Raw genomic sequence first — 17965 nt, forward strand, 5'->3', positions numbered from 1 at the left:
GAATAAGCAAAGATCCGAGTGGGTTTTCCGATAGACAAAACGCAAGATCTCCAGCTCGATTGTTCCAGAGTAAAGAATTATATTGCTGGGTATATATAACTTATAGCCGATTACCTGATCTATCTTCTATTTTCGAAAACCATTTCTAACGTTATCATACTCTGAAAGGAAAACGACTATCAGTAAATATACGCTTCCCTATCGATGAAGAATGAAAACCACTCACCTGAATTAGGATAATTCAGATTATTCTTACTCTTGTCTAAACCACCTCCATATTTCTCAAATGCTGTGACAACAGTATCCACCAGACTATAACCGATATTCGTATAGATTCCATCATCGGATTTGATTTTCCATTCTCTCATATCGTCCCATTCTCCCCATTTGTTCCAGTCATTCCAGCTAAATCCTCCCCCTCCATATCCTCTCTCCTTGACTCCGGTAATATCAAGTAACGAAAATTGTTTGTGTTGTTTCTGACTTTTGAAAGATTCAGGTAGAGGCCAAGGTACACCTTTCCATTTACCATAATTGAACTTTTTACATTCACCTTTTAATTTATCCCACTTCCCAGGCCATATTCTTCCATTTGATTTACCTTCTTTTTGCATTTTAAGAAAATCCTGATCAATCGACCAATACATCATCCCTCCCAGTTGATTCTTCAAGACATATTTCGCTTTTTGAAGTGCTACTGTTGGTGTGTCAAATGAGACTACATGTCCCGTCCTACTGCTCAACCCGTACTTCATCAGTGTCTGCTTGATCTGCAGTCGAATTTATAATCTAAACATACTTGTCATAACTCCAGGAAGATCCCAATGTTTGATTGTAGAACATCACTGCACCGTCCAAGGGAAGATGTTTGTCGTCGTAATTACCTGCTTGATCGTAATCTCCATCACCCAGATCTATTTCTCTACGTCTTAGCTTTTATAGCCTTTGATGATTCTGTGATTGATAGGGAGCCTCACCTGTCCACTTAGTCCACATTCCTTTGCTGCCATTGAACGCAGTCCCGTAGAGTGGCATTCCTAGATTCGGGTTAGATTTCAAAACAAGAGCGAATACCGAGTTACACAAGTCTACACACCTAATACTAGCTTTCTTGAACCCACACCTTCACCAGCGTAATGTTGTACACATTGTGAGCCAGAAGCGCCGACATCGTTCGCAGGATTGGTATCTGGCCAAAGATTGGCAGAAGGAAGAGCAAGTTCGGTCCATTCTCCAGAGAACTTGAGTGGTATGATCATAAGCGTGATATTGACACGGTATCAGAGGAATGGGTTTACTCACATCGTACGCCATTAGATTCCAAAAATCAAGATACTGGTAGTATTCAGATTTCAACTTCTGCTTATTGGGGCAATCAACGTAACCCAAACTCACTTGATCCATTCCATACACGTCTAAACTTCCCCACCCAGCCACGCCACAACCGACCGCAGCCTAATTATCAATTTAGCTTGAAACGATGTTCACCAAACAGAATATACCATATACTCACAGTCAGCTCATAGTAATCCGCTCGGTTCTGTCTAGCAGCTTTATCGAGTCCTTCCCTCACACATCTGAGTAATTCAGTTAACGCTTTGCCTTGTTCTTCGTTTTCGGGACTGTTATCTGTATTAGCAAGAACTCTGTATCCAGCTTATCTAATACCTACTATTCTGTATTGAATCATCAGCTCTGATAATCAGATTACTGTACTTTCGGGTAAATTTAGACACACCATAATCAATGTCTAATCCATCGAACCCAAAGTTGTTCAACAATGCTACAGACGTATTGACAAACGTCTCTCTCCATATTGAGTTTACGATATTGGCAAAATTCTGTATGGAGTAATTAGCTCTCCTGCGACATGTCGAAGCATTGTCTTTTGGAGGATACTTACGGGAGAGTAGGAAGCTCCTCCAATAGATAGTAAGACTTTCAAGTTTCTGAGGTTATGCAGCTGGAGTCAGCTTATCTACCATCTCATTCAGTTGCAGTAGTACATAATGACCTACCTGTTATGTTCTTTCAGCAAGAAAAGCTGTTTCAAATTGCCGTAGATGTTATTGCCTTCCTCATCGAGGTTATCGCCTGGATACTCAGTCTACCAGCACTTTAATGTCAAGCACGTCCACTCTTCAAGGATATATCCCCGTAGTGGGCGCATGATGGTTGACTTACCTGATAATCGGCTTCGGGATCATCGAGAAAAACAGTACCATTATCAGGATCGACATTGGCGAAGGCATAGTTGATATGCGTGTAATCTTTTGCCGTGATGTTGGTTACATAGTAGTTTTGAGGGTCATATATCCCCCAATTAGTCTGACGAGTTCACAGTTGTCAGTCTTCGAATGTACCTCTGCGTACAACTTTTCAGGTCAAATACATAAAGGGGGACTTACGAAATATCCCACATTCTTGTAACCTGACCAAGAAGTGCCACACGATTTACAACTTCTCTTGTCGAATATGGGGTGGGGAGAAGCAGATACAGCCGTGATCAACGATAAAACCGGTATCAGACAGGCGAATACGTTGAATAACATCTTTGACTCGTCAAATTCAACGAACAATCGAAAGATTTGTGGTAATCAGTAGAGTATTACTCAAGGTGTAGGGAATTTTGCTTATTCAAAAAGAGCGTAACTAAATAAATGAATGTGATCAAAGGATTCAAAGGATCTTGAGGGGAGTGAAGGATGATGAGCCAAATGAATGAAAGGATTGAGGAAGAGGAGAAGAGGGGTGCTTTTAGGATGGCCACCATTTATATGTCCCATCTTGCTATGCAAGCAAGCTAACCAAATTCCGCTCGGTCCTGTCATTTCTCCGGAGACTTCACAAGAACGTTCATGACTGGACTGAGTGAAGAATTACCATTCTACCTCGGTTTCGGATTGACGGAGAGATGCGATCGAACGAAATAAACAACGAGCGACCAGGGCCAGGGTCAATCGATTAGATTTGTTGTATTGTTTTATTGTTTTATCTAAAACAGGCACCAAACGCTTAAGAGGGAAAAGGAACGTTTATTGTGTTCAAGGCATTCCTTTTCCTGACCACAAGCATGCAGCCTTTCCACATAAAGATCAGCCTAATAAACGCATATGCCGTTTATCCTTCTTGGAACCTTTGGTTTAATCCGGGTCAATTCGCTGAGAGTCCATGTCTGAGTGGTCAGTGCAAAAAGATAGATTAAGGTCATATTGTGTATTCATTTGTGCATGACCGGCCTCAATGTCCCTGAGGGTTTTACCTATCAACCCTCGTCTTCTCCTTCACCGCCCTCACCTTCCTCATCGTCATCACCGCCCCCTCCTCCTCCTCCGCCTCCCCCGCCACCTTTCTTCTTCTTGTTCTTCTTCTTCTTCTTGGCTCCACCATCTATAGGTTCACCCGGTGGAGCAGGCTTGCCAAACGTCAAATCGTTATTGGCAGGTAATTTATCTTCTTCCCAACCGAATCCGTTCCAACCTTTCATACCATATTTCCCACTTTGCCAACCTGCCTTTATCTTATCTCCCGATCCACCATATTCGTTCCAAGATGGTAAATCGGGATAATGAACGACTACCGAATGTCCAACTCGTGACGCGTGTTCTTGCGCTTGTTTTTCCGCTGGAGATAAGGTGTATAAGGAAGGTGTAGTGACTGTTGGAGGGGTAGGGTATATTGGAGTGTATTCGGGAAAATATGATGAATGATGATGCCATGATTGTTCAGATTCAGTTGGTGAAGGTGTATCATCTGGGGTAGGTAATGTGTATTGTTCTTGGTGATGAGCACCACTAGTATTCTGAGTACTGGTAAAAGGCCAATGTCTCCACGAAGTTCTCTTCTTGATACCTCTTCCAGCTGAGTATGGGCTTTCAGGCGTTGTTGCATCTGGTGTGGGTAAACCAATATCGAAATCCGAGAGTGATCCTAGAGTAGAAGGTGTGAATCTAACACCCTTAGGCTGTTTCTGTAATTTTCGAGGATTGGGATTTTTTGAAGCCATACGGATGGGTTGTTCTGGTTGACCATTATCATTCCATGTCACCTCCATTTTAGGTACCTTCAATATCGATTTTCGTCTGACTAGTCTTCCAGAAGACGATTCAGGAGTGAACAGTTGAGTTGGGTCGATGGCAAGAAGATGATCAGTCGAACTAGGGAAAGAGGAATAATGTTGGGAATTTGTCATCATTGAGTTATATATTTATAGTGGATGGCATCCACATATTGCGACTGGATGCAGGGCAATATCATCAAACAATAAAAAGGAAAGATGAATTTTCGTTTCATTGATTTATAGATTCATAAGTGATGGACGGATTTTGCTTGGAAGTGATGACCGACAGGACATACGTCACAATGCGATGATAATCGGACTGATCGTCAATTCTCTCAATCTGTGTGTGTAGTCTATTGTTCTTTCCCTCTTCTGGTGATCCCTATCTCTTAAGCGGTGTCGGGACTGACATTGCCACCATTCGATTTAGTAACTACCAACTCTTTCTACATGCCTCTCATCAGGCCTGTTCTTTACACATGACTCTAAGGGTAGGTCATGATTTGTATTGTTCTGCGTTGACATCGTCATTGTTCATAGCAGATTGTTGATGAGTTTGGATGGATTGTTTGACTGTTCCTGACGCTTGGACAACCAAGAGACTAAAGAGTCCGAATGAATTACACCCGCCTTTCTGTTGTCTACAGAAAATGCTGCATGGAACTGAATACGATTGCTGCTTTTCACCAAGAGACCATGTACAAGTGCAAAGGAGAATATCAGCTGCATTGAAAGAGGATGGTAGAAACGAGATGCTGCATTATTAGCTTGATCCTCGGCCGGAGCATGACTTACCACGTGTTATTGACCCATTCTCCTCCACATTTCGAACAAAGCCAAAGTTCATGATTTATGAGGATCAACGACCACTTTTCGTGAATGAGGTGTTGATGCTATACCCATTTCAGCAGTACTTATCACATAGAACACATTCAATTCACAACGTTCTTCCTTCCTTTTGCATAGATCATCGATGGCCCATCGCCATGCCGTTTCCTTCTTCCAGCCTTATTCATCGGGTCCATCGATAACGCGTTTTCTACATTCATCACCTGCAATACGCTCAAGACCTACATGTCCTATACATCCCTATAGGCATACAAGTCTACGATGGAATAGCAACGACGCGAATGCATCAACTAGCTCTCCGAAAAAGGGTGATGATAGTGTCTGGAATCTACCTGCACCTCCTGCAGGTGCAAATGCTTTGCCTGTCCCGGATAACATAGCTAATACGACTACATCGTATTCCGGCACTGGCTCGACACCAGGGTCCAAATCTTCAGGTCACGACGAAAGGACGAAAGAGGAATCGATAAACCAAAGCAAGCTGGAAAACGATCCGTCAACATCTTTACCAAACTACCCGACACTACCACCTTCGACATCAGATTTATCAGACACATCACCTAAACTTGAAACACCAAATATCGCCTCCGACAACGATGCATTCTCAGCCAATCCCTCATCATCCCAGTCATCTAGAAAAGGGATGGTTCTAACGACGAAACTTCCCTCATCGATCACAATACCGCCCGAAGTCCGAGAACGTATCTCTCAGTGGTCGACTACGGTTCTCCAACATTCTAAAAGAGTAGCTAAAGACGCTGAGAAGAGGTTGGTCGATTTGGGACTGAAGGTTAATCAGATGACGGGCTATCAAGAGGTGGAGAGGTTGAAAGCTTTGGTGTTTGCGAAAGGTGAGTAATTTCTCTTGATTGACCTCAACCCCTGTCATTGCTGCAGAGCTTGTGATCCGATGACGAAGGTGGTATTATTTGTGTACAAGCGCGATGTTCCCGTCATATGGTCCATACAGAATGGGAGGCTCATTCGTGATTTGTTACATAGAGGATAATCTTCAGACGTTACGGGAATCGGCTCGCTCAGCAAAGCAGTCATATGATGAAGCAGTATCTTCACGATCATCTGCTCAACGAGATGTAAACAGCCTACTAGAACGTAAACATTCTTGGACTGACTCAGATGTTCTGAGATTCACTTCACTGGTCAGACAAGACCATTCATCTTCTCACGAAGTATCAAGCACATCAATTCAATTGAAAGAAGCGGAATTAGCAGTTGATAAAGCTTTTAGTGAATTAATGCAAACAATCTTACAGAGATATCATGAAGAACAGGTTTGGTCAGATAAGATTCGTTCGGTATCAACTTGGGCAAATTTAATGGGTCTAGCATTGAATGCCGTCATCTTCTTGGGTGCAGTGGTCATTGTAGAACCTTGGAAAAGAAAAAGATTAGTGGAAAGGTTAGAAGAGAGAATCACTGGTATGATGGAAAAGGTTGATCATAGGTTAGCAGGTCTAGAAATCAATCTTGTCAATAGCACAGGAGGAAAGGTAGATCCCACCATTGGTGAAATAGAATCTGGATATCCAGCTGAAGATATCCATCCTATCATGGACGAAGAGGAAATACAACCGGTTATGGAACTCCCAATATTTTCAGTATCAGCATTTCCCATTGTTGACTCAATCACCCATTCTTCCCCATCATCGCCAACCCTTCAACCTATCATACGGACGCAAATAGAAGGGCTACCACCTTACTTAGACTTAATTACTCAACCTTCGCAAGAAAGAGATATGGCGATCGCCAGTGCCGCTGGAGCAATAATGATGGGGATAATGATGACTGTAGGAAGATGGCTGCTCTCATGAAAAATTTAGACAGATTCACAATTGGAGATGAGGAACGAAATTTGCATCCAAATTTATCTTTGAGATTCCAGATCACCATGCATAGTACCCACATAGGTCAAATGATTGCATCATTGGATCGCATTACAATGATCTTCAAATCGGTGGTCTTTCCTTGTCGTCGGACGATCATGCGATGCACCTACATCACCTCTCGGTAGATTGGCTGTTGTCTCTTTGGTTTGTGTGGACAACCTCGACCTTGCCACTGATGTAGAAACCGATGATGAGAGAAGGATCGACACTACTGAGTTACAACACAATTTTAATGCCCCTTTTGAGCTAGCCTCGATCTCCACCCATTCTGACCGGTCCTTCACTGTAAATGAGCTCCATTGAGGTTTCAATCCTTAGAATTCCGCAATTTAGACCACGAGGATCAATCCTTGGCTTGGTCATGGGTCTGCTCGCTACCTCATAACCAAGTCCTTGATGATATCACTTCGATCTGAAGGACACTTGTCAGCCCGATCGCTGACCCATGCTCAATAAACGAGGTACAAAGATCTTCGCATCAACATTTTGTTTCCTTAGCTGCTCATAACGCGGTCTTTGTAACAGCTGATTATCAACCCGCTGAATCATGATGGTCTGATGATTTATAAGTAAACATCAAATGCTAGGATGGCGATGTACTGCTTTCACATCACTCTGCTGCGCGTATATATACCTCATAATCTCGCAATCATCGCCATATTCTTTCTCCCTATTGCCCTTTCATTCCGCTTGCTTCTGACTCCTCCCACACTCCATTAGCTGTTTGCCACCCCTTGATCTAATCATCATACCTCACTGCACTCCCATCTTATACTTGCCATTAAGATGCACTACTTTGGCCTCCTCACCTTACTTTCTCTTATACCATTCACTGAATCAACTTCTCTCCCTTTAGGATATCTCCATCATCCTCAGCCTAGAAGTGACCATGGTGTATTGGAAGAAAGACAAACTGATGGTACAGGTTGGCACGGATACAGAAGTGTAGGATATTATGTGAGTAGGACATACCCTCATCTCGCTTCTCCCCTCACAAGCATTCCATGAATCTAGATTCGTTTGCCACCTTGATTTGAATTTCGAGAAAAACTTACGAAGCATTGATCATCGTAGCCAAACTGGTAAGCAACCCGAGACCGCAAACGATTGTCGAGATCTGATGGCGCATCTGTACTTGTCAATGGATCTATCTAATAGGGTCATATACAATGATGATCCATTCACTGTAAACGATATCACAGCAAAGGATTTCACTCATATCATATACGCTTTTGCCAACGTTGATCGAAATAGTGGAGCGGTTTATTTAGGTGACAATTATGCGGATACTCAAGTGAGATATAACGATTCCCATATAGAACTTTTCTTCCACAATATCAAAGACCCCTCCTCGGATCGAGTGTTTGATCGAATGAATGATTTTAGTTGACTCATTCTATCGTGCTTGCTGTTTACGTAGTTCCCCTATCCAGGTGATAATCCAGATAATGATCAAGGTAACAACCTATATGGGAACTTGAAACAACTTTTCCTATTAAAAAAGAATAACAGGTGAGTTCCGTCAGCTTTAGCAGACCTTTTGCGATGTGGAAAATGCTTCAAAGGAGGGTTATGATATGTATTAAAGCAAACTTTTTGCTATAATCCAATATAGGAATCTAAAAATCCAATTAGGCATAGGAGGTGCTACATATTCATCCGTACGTCCATCTTGTTTTACAACACTATGTTCAGTAATCTAAGGGTTAAATCTGTTTATGCGGGTAATGACTATGCTGAGTTGAAGTCTATTTGAAATTTCAACGGTATCATTGGTCAAGCATGGAGAGAAACGTTTGCACGCACAGCCACGGATCTAGTGACCAATCTAGGATTCGATGGATTATGTCTTGATTACGGTGAGCTTACCGTCGTGTTCACTTATTGATGCCAAACGGGGTTCATAAATCGCGTTGACTCTGATCATTCGCGCTGACTCTTATCATTCGCCCCTCTATAGAATAGTTAGTGATCAAATCCACACATCCGATCCTTAGTAGATCGCCAGAGCTCACTGGTACACTCATACTTGTTCTAGTCCGATGACTGCTCAAACTGCTTCTCTCGTTGATCTTTTCAAACGATTGAGGACTAGTCTTAACAACGCTGCTAGCCAAATTGGAGGTGGTCATTTCATTCTTTCTGTAAGTTGTCTCTGCACAGCAAGTCGAGGTGTAGCATCGCTGAACAGCCTTTTTTGCTTGTTTCCGACGTAGTGGGCCGCAGCGTGTGGTTTTCCTAATTGGTCTGCACAAGATGTTCGTGGTATGGATCAGGTACGTATGATCATATGACATAATATCTGCTCAGACAAACAGATACTAATTTATGGGCCTTGCTCATAGTACCTTGATTATTGGAATCTAATGGCATACGACGTGAGTACTCTCTCCTCCCTTCCCGATCTGCATAGTATCTCAAATGGCTTATATATATCCGCACTATCGCCAGTTTTCCGGACCTTGGACAGATATGGCTCTTCCTGCATCAAATCTTCTACCCGATAAGAGATCTTCCGATGTGAACGCATCTGGATCACAATGTCTACAACATTATATCGATTCAGGTGTTGACTCCAGAAAACTCAATCTTGGTAAGTCAAATAGTATATATTCATAGTGTACGAGCAACAAGTCTTCAAGCTGAATGACTTCTTTGTCGTTATTAGGGTTGCCACTTTACGGAACTGGATTTACTGGGACTCGAGGGATGTGGACTTCGTATTCCGGTGAGTAGTGCAGTGATACCTTTTGAAGAACAAAGTTCGAGTGTGCTAGATCATCTCATGAACTCTGTCACCGTCCTTTACATACAGGGAACGAACAATACAACACCGCCGAATTGCCACTTGATGGTGATCCGGTTCAATACGATGCTGCTCTTGGAGGATCCTGGAGTTATAACCCGTGAGTACAGTGAACGGGGAAATCAGCGGTGCCATTTGCTGAAAATATTCTTCTCAAATAACCCGAATAGATCAACAGGAAGAGTCGTTTCCTTCGATACACCAACATTAGCAATTCAAAAAGCCAACTATGTGATTTCACACAATATCGGTGGAATGATGTATTGGTCAATTGATGGTGATTATACTAAATTACAACCTATCGCAGCAAGTTTACCTGATAGACCCGCAAGACAAGGATTAGACTCCAACGGTCAAAAATGTACTTGTCCACCTGTCCCAGGAGGAGGAAATAATGTTCCTATCAATACCAATATCGGATATAGTCTTGTCGATACTGTCGTTACCGCTTTCAAAAGGAATGGAGGTGGTTTGGATAATACTCAGAATAGATTAAAGTATCCTAATTCAGGTGAGAGTAGCTCATGATCATATACGACCACAAGGTGGCTGATTGCTGAGCTACATTGAAACTAGAATACGATAATATTCGAAACGGACTTTGATCGTTCCCGTTCACTGCGTCTACAAATTGAGAACCCGATGACTTGACGATTAATGAGTTTATGAAATGGAGTGAGGTTGTATTGATAGACTCGGTTAGTCAATGAATTGATTTGTCATGGGTGTATAAAGTGTATTTCGTATTTCGTATTTGTCATCGCGGAAGAGTTCATTATTTGATTTGTACACACCGTATCGATGGGTTGCCTTCGTCTTTGTGTTTGCTCGGCTTTTTGAATTCATTTCATGATACATGCATATCCTAATCCTACTGGCCGCTCATACGAATAAAATCTGATTGATTCGATGTTACATACGTATACAATGGGATTGATTCCATATTTCATACGATTACATTCTGACTGATTCCATATTAAAACTCCAGAGCTCGCTCAACATCTCTCCGGTGGAAGTTATACCACCAGATACAATCTTTCGATCAGAGTCGGCATCGGGAAACCAATCAAACAAGCTTGGTGGCGATGACGAACCCACTGGGCGATTACGGGGATCAGCATTCAAAGCCTCGTAGATATGCTTCACGATCCAACTTGTGGACATGCTTCATCCAGTCTACCAATTGGTGGCTGTGGCTAGGAATGTGATATCTACTCACTCCCATTGTTTGGAACCGACAGTTTGGATTCCAGTTGAAAGGACTGTTTCACCCTTATCTTTCTCTATCCAGTCGTACAATTTCCTCAAACCTTCCACGTTCGTATCTGGATCATTTTGAGCAGAGGGGATAATCCTGTTGACGAATTAAGCGAGGGTTCCAAAAACTGAGGTATTGAATGACATTCGAGTGGACTCACTTTCCTCTCCTGACAGCATTATCAACCACTATAACCCCACCTTTCCTGACCAATCCCAGACTCTCAAGGAAATAATCAAGTATCTGATCTTTATTAGCATCTATAAAAACAAGATCGTATGGACCTTCTTCAGGTATCTTTAATTTCTTGAGTGTGTCAAGTGCAGGACCAATATGTATTTTTGGAAATGGAAATAAATCAGATTCCAAGAAATTCTCTTGGGCGACTCTAGCGTGATGAGGGTTTAACTCAAGAGTATCAATTCGTCCGTGGGACGGAAGTGCTTTGGATAGGAAGGATGTTGAGTAACTGGTCATAGATCAAGTCAACCCAGACGTGAAAGGCACAGGAATTGGAGGACCAATCCTCCAAAAAAGGGGAGCACAAACGCCGGCAGAGGGGATTACCAATGAGAGTAAGATATAGGAACAGAGAGGTGGAAAGGGGAAACCCTTGACTTACCCAGCTAAAGTTCCAATCTCCAAAACCCTTTCTGCATTTATACTCTTTACCAAAACACTCAAGAATTGACCTTGTAAAGGAGATACTTGAATTTGAGGGATATCGTTATCATTTGCTCTTGTTTGTGTCTTTTCCAAAGACTGATCTCCTCCATAATATGGATGAAGGATTTTAGACGATAAATATTCGTCTACTTGGGCTGCTGTTGGGCCTGCAGTAACACAACGACGCGAAAATACACATAAGTCACACGTATTCAGTCGTCCTTCGAGGTCCGTGTAGTATCTAGGAGGTAGGAGAATGTATGCATAACTTACCTTGTTCATTCAATTGTTCGATATCAGGTGGTAAACCACTTTGACTGCCTTTAGCATGTTGAGTACTTGACATCGTTATCGATCTACTTCTCAAGGGAAAAGATGATGAACCTCGAAGATATGTATGTTGACGACAAGAGGGTGAACTGAATATCCTCACTCGACTTATATACCGTGAGAAAGACATGATCTGATGTGCTATGTTCTACTTTTTGTTTGGCGTCTTCCCGGCCGAAGGTACACACTCGAAGATTGATGAAGAAGTATGACGTGATTCGAATTGGTATGGTAGCTATAGCACGTTGGAACGATTTCTGCTCTGTCAGGTAGGAGCCCCGAAAGTTCTATTGTCTTGACGTGCAATGTGTATCCTTGAGAAGCCTACAGTAAGTCCGTTTATGTACGACTGTCTTCCATAATACGGCTGCGAAGTAGAAGCAACATTAGAATGACACCTAGGAATGATGACGCCATAACATCGCTGTACATCTTTCGGCTAAAAGCCTTCATCACATCCGATATTGGACATTGAGAAGCCAACAACAAACATCGCTCGGCCAGATCCCAACAGATGCCAGAAGAGCTCTGATTGGAGCATTGGATTTCATCTTGCAGACGGCTGAAGACAAGACATCTCATGTAGTGCACGACAGGAACAAGATACTCTAAAGGTAGACACATACGGCATAAGACATGACATGACATGAATGTGACTGAAAGTTTGAACAAGTGTTTTTATCTATCTACAATGTGGGGAATCAATCAAAATGCTGGGTTATATACATCGAATTCTGTCGTAATCGTGTTCTCTGGCCTTTCATCATTCAAAAGCATAAACTACTGTCCTGGCATTCCACGTCTCAGGTTATCATATTCTGATACAAATGAAAGAAGGACGGTCAGCTTGGTTTGACGGAATTTGACTTGGTCGGCATCAAAGTTGAAGCTCACTGCTATGAGGATAGTTCAACTCGTTAGGTCTTTGTTCCAAAGTCCCAAATTCATCTTTCACAATCTTGACCAAACTTTGATTGGAGTATGAGTCTTTATCCGCATCCAGCTCCCACCACATAGCCCCTCCGAGACCTTGCGATTTTATATAATGAGCCTTTCGACGAGCTATCGTAGGCGAGTCATAGGTGATCAAAAGACGCTTGTGTCTAAGTCGATGATGATGGTCAGCATATATCATCGGATGTTAATTGTGATGTTCAGGAGTAAAGTAGTCTTTTCCATGCGAAACATGCTGTTCCATTTCTCTACTCACTGATCGTAGCTGTACGAAGCACCGAGACGAGTATCGTTGACTTCTTGCGCACCAGGTTGGGGCAGAACTTTATAATCCCACATGCCATCTTCCCAAGAACCTGGACCGGTACCTGGAGCATCGACTTATCAGATGAAGCGCAAGGAATCAAGAGATGTAAGATACTCACCCTGGTAAGGACGACCGATCCCGTCGGTATTAGCGAATGCTCGACCGTACAAAGGCATGCCTAACCGAGAATCGATCAGCTAGGTGAAGACGTTTGATACTCCATTCGCGACGAGCTGATAACCCACCGACAACAAGCTTCTCTGTTGGAATACCTTGGAGACTGTAGAACTTGACTGCTTTATCAACGGAATTAGCTTCAGGGTTGTCTGCGTAAAGGTTCGATTGGTGACCGGCGACCTGATCCCATGATCCGGCGAACTGCAAATTGATGTCACCATCATCAGTGATCAGCATATTGAGGAGCGAGCAGTGAAATACTCACATCATATGCCTAAGCCACACAAGAAAACGATGTTCAGCATATTTCCAACGGAGCTGATTTAGCAGAAGGAACTGACCATCAGATTCCAGAAATCCAACGCCTAAGAAAAGCTTCTGTCAGCATACTGATCTTCACTCGTGTCACGACGATATATTCCCATCGGACTTACCGCATCCATATCCCTTGCTCTAAGAATCTTCATGTTCTGCATTCCGCATGGAGCAGCGACAGTCAATTGGTATTGAGACGCAGGTTGATTGTTGCTTTGTGCGAGTTTGACAAGACCCGTACGAAGTTCACCGAGAAGGCTGACGTACGCAACGGCTTGTTCAGATGTTTGGGGGTATTCATAATCGATCTATGTGGTGTGAGATCGTCAGCACTTGGAGATATGGTCGACCCAGAAAGAGAAAATTGCGGTGTCATATGAGGATCACGAAAGGTTAGGGGAACATACGTCAAGCCTGATTGCATCATGAGGGGTCAGCTGGTTGATGGCCATCATATGGATTGACAAATTTATCAGCTTACCCATCAATTCCAAGATCTTCCACAAGTTTGACAGCTGTTTCCACAAATCTCCTTCTCCAATTGTGGTTTACGATATTGACAAAGTTCTGGCGATGGATGAAAGAGAATCAGCTATTTGTCAGAGGACTGTCTCATGATCGACACCTTACAGGAGAGTAGGTCCATCCTCCAATCGAGAGCAAAACCTTGAGGTTTCTGATTGCCGAATTGTTAGCTGATATCACCCCGATGAAGGGGTCATTATCACGGCTCACCTATTTCTCTTCTTCATCAAATAAATGGCTTTGAAGCAACCATACAGGTTTGTTCCAGGTTCATTCCATGAATCCCCCTCGAAGTGGATCTAAAGACTACCATCAGTCTTCGACGAGCATAAAAGGCGGGTCAAGGTTGAAAAGCTTACCTCTACATCAGCCCATGAGTCACTTAGAAACACTTCCCCAGTTTCCTTGTTAACGTTTGCGAATGCGTAATTGATATGAGTTAATTGATTCACTGGGATTTGTTGAGGAAAGTATTTTCTACCGTAGATACCCCTATCCAAAGGAGATAATATGAAACTCAGTTTAAAATCCCTCGTAAATTGTAAATCTGGAAATATAGCTGACCAATTGACCTATCCAAATTATACCGAGGAAGATGATGATGTCAGTTATGCTTCTCAAGTGTGGCTTTGCCGCACGCAATTCAATGAAGTGGACCTACAAAATAACCAACGACTCTTTTGCCCCCACTGTTGGATGAAAAATGCTCCACTTCCTTACTATCATATTCGGGATTTGGATCTGATGTTGATCCTTTATTGAAGTGTTGTCGAATTCCTCCTGATAACAAATTACCTAAACCCATGACGTAAAGTAAAGCTAAGATAACAAGTAGGATCAAAGAGGCTAAGAAGGGGAATGGGATAGATTTGATTCTACGAGAGGAGATGGGTTGATGTCTTTCCACTACGTTTGCTGAGCTAGACTGAACTTTCAAGGGCATATGGGAATCCCTCTTGTTTGATGGTGATGATGATGATGATGATGATGATGATGTATATTGAGACGTTTAACCAACGTTTCTCGCTGCGTTTTACGTCGGCAAAGGGGTGTGGTGTGGGAATTTCAGAAGGGGCTCCACACAGCATCACGTGCCACATGCCCGATGCACGTGGCTCACGTACCGGTGCTTATGGCTGGAGGGAGCAAATAACATATAGTAGGTTGCAGTCAGTACCTTGCGGTAGATGCATGAAACACCCTTGTCAATCGTATTAATAGCTATCAGTTCCCTACAAGCTGTGTCAGTATCCACATGTTAGATGTGTGGAATCAATCGTGCTATACATGAAAAGCAGACAAATACTCTTCTTTGAATTTGAACCCGGTAGATCCCCCAGTAAGTCATCGCGGTATCTTATTTTTACGTTAGAGGGACGCGTCTCATTGTCAAAAATACCATCAAAAATGTAAAAATAAAAACGTAAACAACCCGGATCATATTTAACCTTCCAGGTCCTAGAAAAAGGTCCCATCTCATCTTCATCCCGTTATATTGGTAAGACTTGGAGGCGATGAGGATCCTTCTTAGCTTTGTCCTCTTACATTTCCAATACCATAGATCATCTGAACACATATAAATAGATAGATAGATTGATACTAGCATCATCATTTCTTAGAAAGTAGTTTCAACCCAGGAACAACCAGCCCAAAATTGAAATCTAGTACATCGAATTCCCGATCACATTCGCCTACTCGTTTTACCTCGACTTTCGCACTTACATTTTACTTCATCGTCCAAGTTCTTTACCTGTATTGTCTATATAATCAGTCTCTTATAAACATCTCAAAAGAAACAGAAATAGGTCAGAGGAATATTCTCAGGCCCAAAGATGTCTTCCATTTCTTTTCTACCAATCCTAATAAGTCTTCTCGCCACTGGACTCCAGGTATCAGCAATTACAGCATCGTCAATAACGTCAACATATGGTCTAACAGATTCATTCAATTTTACATTCCCAGACCAAACTTTGAACAGTGCAGATGCAAATACTTGGCTAGTTGATAATTGGAGCTTATATTATAAAAAAGGTGTTGATTGGGGTAATTCCGATATGTGAGTTGAACAACTTTCTTGACTTATTCAACAACACTAATTTTAGTCAAGGATATAATCGCTTTTATCAAAAGCATGTATCATTAGTTGCAAATACTGACTACCTGTTTCTTGGTATCATATAGTGTATTTTCACCTGATCCATCAACATCTACGTCTACCGTAGTACGAAGACAAGACTCATCCACATCTTCAACAAAAACAAAAACAAAAACATCTTCTGCGACTTCCTCAACTTCAACATCAACAACATCTACAACAGTGGCCTACCCTTCTTCGACAGCACTCAATGGGGAATCACCAGCATTGAGAATCGAATATCCTCAAGGATCATATAGCAAGAGAACAGGTGGAACACAATTTTATGCTAATCCTTTGAATACGACCGACGCCAAAGTGACAAGTGGTAATGCTACCTCAGATGGTCAATACGAAAGAATGATGATGAGTTATGACGTTTGGTTTCCTACTGGATATGCGTGAGTTCATTGCCATAGACTCTTACTGGTGTATTGAAGCGAAAGGAGTGGACTATGAGTAGGAATAGCATTTAATTCCAAAAATAGACTTCCTCTGTCGTCCACACTCAAATGTTTTAGTAAACTGTGTACTGATACCTTGTTGTACGATTATAGCTGGAATCAAGGTGGGAAATTACCAGGACTACGAGGAGGTCCAGACACGAAAGGATGCTCAGGAGGTAATGAAACGGACGGTTCTACATGTTTCAGTACCAGATTAATGTGGAGACCTAACGGTGCTGGTGAAGGTGAGCGGATAATTTCGCTGTCTGATTGATATCTTCCTCTTTCCTTGATGCGAGGAAATGCTGATAGATGGAACATCGCACTCTTGTAGTTTACGCATACATCCCTACTTCACAAAAGAATTTCTGTTCTCAGTCTCAAGTCACCTGTAATTCAGATTATGGCACTTCTCTCGCTAGAGGTTCTTTCTCATTCGTAACTGGACAATGGCAAACTATACAATTATTAGTTGTCCTAAATGAAGTTGGAACTGCCAATGGTGTTGTAGAGTAAGTCGAACCCTTCGAACTCATAAACTATCCTAGACTTTATGCTTCATATCCTCCTCGCTCGCTTTCATCTGAAATAGTAGGCTGATACGCGAATATAGGTTATGGTATAACGGGGTTCAAGCTTTACAATTCAACAATCTGGTACTTCGGACTTCTGCAAACTTAGCTTCAGTAGGAGGATTATTCTTTTCGACCTTTTTCGGAGGTGATGATTCATCTTGGGCAACCCCTACCGATCAATTTGTCTATTTCAGAAATATCCAGTTGTTCGCGGGAGCGGGTGCCAGTAGTTTATCAGGTGATAAAGCTACCCAAAAGTCTCATGCGAGCGTCAATGCCAATATAGGTAAATGGACCGTATTGGGTGGCATCTTTTTCGGTTTGATGGGCTTCTTGATAGTGTAAGGAGAAGCAATCAATGGGCATGGAGGCAGACGGATAATTGCTAGATTCGAGGAACACCAGTCACGTCAGGATATTATTACTCTTCTTTCGGCTTGCTGTGTTGCTAGATACTTTGTGAATTGTTAATACATTCATAGACGTAGATGTACTTTAGACATATGGACATATCAATACGATGCTTTGTAGTTTCTGATACTGTATGCTATCATCTGTTTTTGTTTCTATTCTCGTTGTCAGATGGATTGAAATCAATATGTCAATGAAATCAGTTGATCAGTCCGTCAATATCATCTTCCAGTCCACCCATCCTT

At 42.2% G+C, this 17965-nt stretch overlaps 7 protein-coding genes across 7 annotated transcripts; 3 read left to right on the plus strand and 4 right to left on the minus strand.

Moving 5' to 3' along the window:
- Positions 1–126: 126 nt before the first annotated feature.
- On the minus strand, positions 127–2552 carry IL334_005530 (uncharacterized protein; the record flags this gene model as incomplete). The annotated part of the gene is made up of 13 exons (XM_062937242.1): positions 127–161; positions 227–735; positions 800–914; positions 978–1037; positions 1097–1241; positions 1303–1335; positions 1396–1455; positions 1514–1629; positions 1739–1841; positions 1904–1949; positions 2019–2107; positions 2185–2328; positions 2409–2552. The coding sequence occupies 13 exons, from the start codon at positions 2550–2552 to the stop codon at positions 127–129; spliced, it is 1599 nt and encodes a 532-aa protein (XP_062793293.1).
- Positions 2553–3265: 713 nt separating this feature from the next.
- Positions 3266–4195, minus strand: IL334_005531 (uncharacterized protein; the record flags this gene model as incomplete). The annotated part of the gene is made up of 1 exon (XM_062937243.1): positions 3266–4195. The coding sequence occupies one exon, from the start codon at positions 4193–4195 to the stop codon at positions 3266–3268; it is 930 nt and encodes a 309-aa protein (XP_062793294.1).
- An 838-nt stretch (positions 4196–5033) lies between these two features.
- Positions 5034–6741, plus strand: IL334_005532 (uncharacterized protein; the record flags this gene model as incomplete). Its single annotated transcript, XM_062937244.1, has 2 exons — positions 5034–5760; positions 5912–6741. 2 exons carry the CDS (start codon positions 5034–5036, stop codon positions 6739–6741), a joined length of 1557 nt encoding a protein of 518 aa, XP_062793295.1.
- An 861-nt stretch (positions 6742–7602) lies between these two features.
- IL334_005533 (uncharacterized protein) lies at positions 7603–10227 on the plus strand (the record flags this gene model as incomplete). The annotated part of the gene is made up of 13 exons (XM_062937245.1): positions 7603–7773; positions 7891–7898; positions 7975–8110; positions 8237–8328; positions 8432–8477; positions 8817–8960; positions 9033–9092; positions 9162–9194; positions 9268–9409; positions 9485–9544; positions 9632–9722; positions 9793–10133; positions 10199–10227. 13 exons carry the CDS (start codon positions 7603–7605, stop codon positions 10225–10227), a joined length of 1353 nt encoding a protein of 450 aa, XP_062793296.1.
- Positions 10228–10688: 461 nt separating this feature from the next.
- On the minus strand, positions 10689–11892 carry IL334_005534 (uncharacterized protein; the record flags this gene model as incomplete). Its single annotated transcript, XM_062937246.1, has 5 exons — positions 10689–10719; positions 10842–10976; positions 11041–11349; positions 11503–11713; positions 11820–11892. 5 exons carry the CDS (start codon positions 11890–11892, stop codon positions 10689–10691), a joined length of 759 nt encoding a protein of 252 aa, XP_062793297.1.
- Positions 11893–12656: 764 nt separating this feature from the next.
- IL334_005535 (uncharacterized protein) lies at positions 12657–15097 on the minus strand (the record flags this gene model as incomplete). The annotated part of the gene is made up of 14 exons (XM_062937247.1): positions 12657–12694; positions 12771–12979; positions 13087–13198; positions 13256–13315; positions 13383–13515; positions 13580–13588; positions 13656–13679; positions 13749–13937; positions 14037–14043; positions 14111–14196; positions 14260–14305; positions 14365–14453; positions 14514–14726; positions 14816–15097. The coding sequence occupies 14 exons, from the start codon at positions 15095–15097 to the stop codon at positions 12657–12659; spliced, it is 1497 nt and encodes a 498-aa protein (XP_062793298.1).
- Positions 15098–15986: 889 nt separating this feature from the next.
- On the plus strand, positions 15987–17654 carry IL334_005536 (uncharacterized protein; the record flags this gene model as incomplete). Its single annotated transcript, XM_062937248.1, has 5 exons — positions 15987–16210; positions 16336–16689; positions 16846–16979; positions 17069–17246; positions 17348–17654. The coding sequence occupies 5 exons, from the start codon at positions 15987–15989 to the stop codon at positions 17652–17654; spliced, it is 1197 nt and encodes a 398-aa protein (XP_062793299.1).
- Between the last annotated feature and the right edge of the window lie 311 nt (positions 17655–17965).

This window comes from Kwoniella shivajii, chromosome 7 (assembly GCF_035658355.1).
Source record: "Kwoniella shivajii chromosome 7, complete sequence".
Taxonomy (NCBI): Eukaryota; Fungi; Basidiomycota; class Tremellomycetes; order Tremellales; family Cryptococcaceae; genus Kwoniella; species Kwoniella shivajii.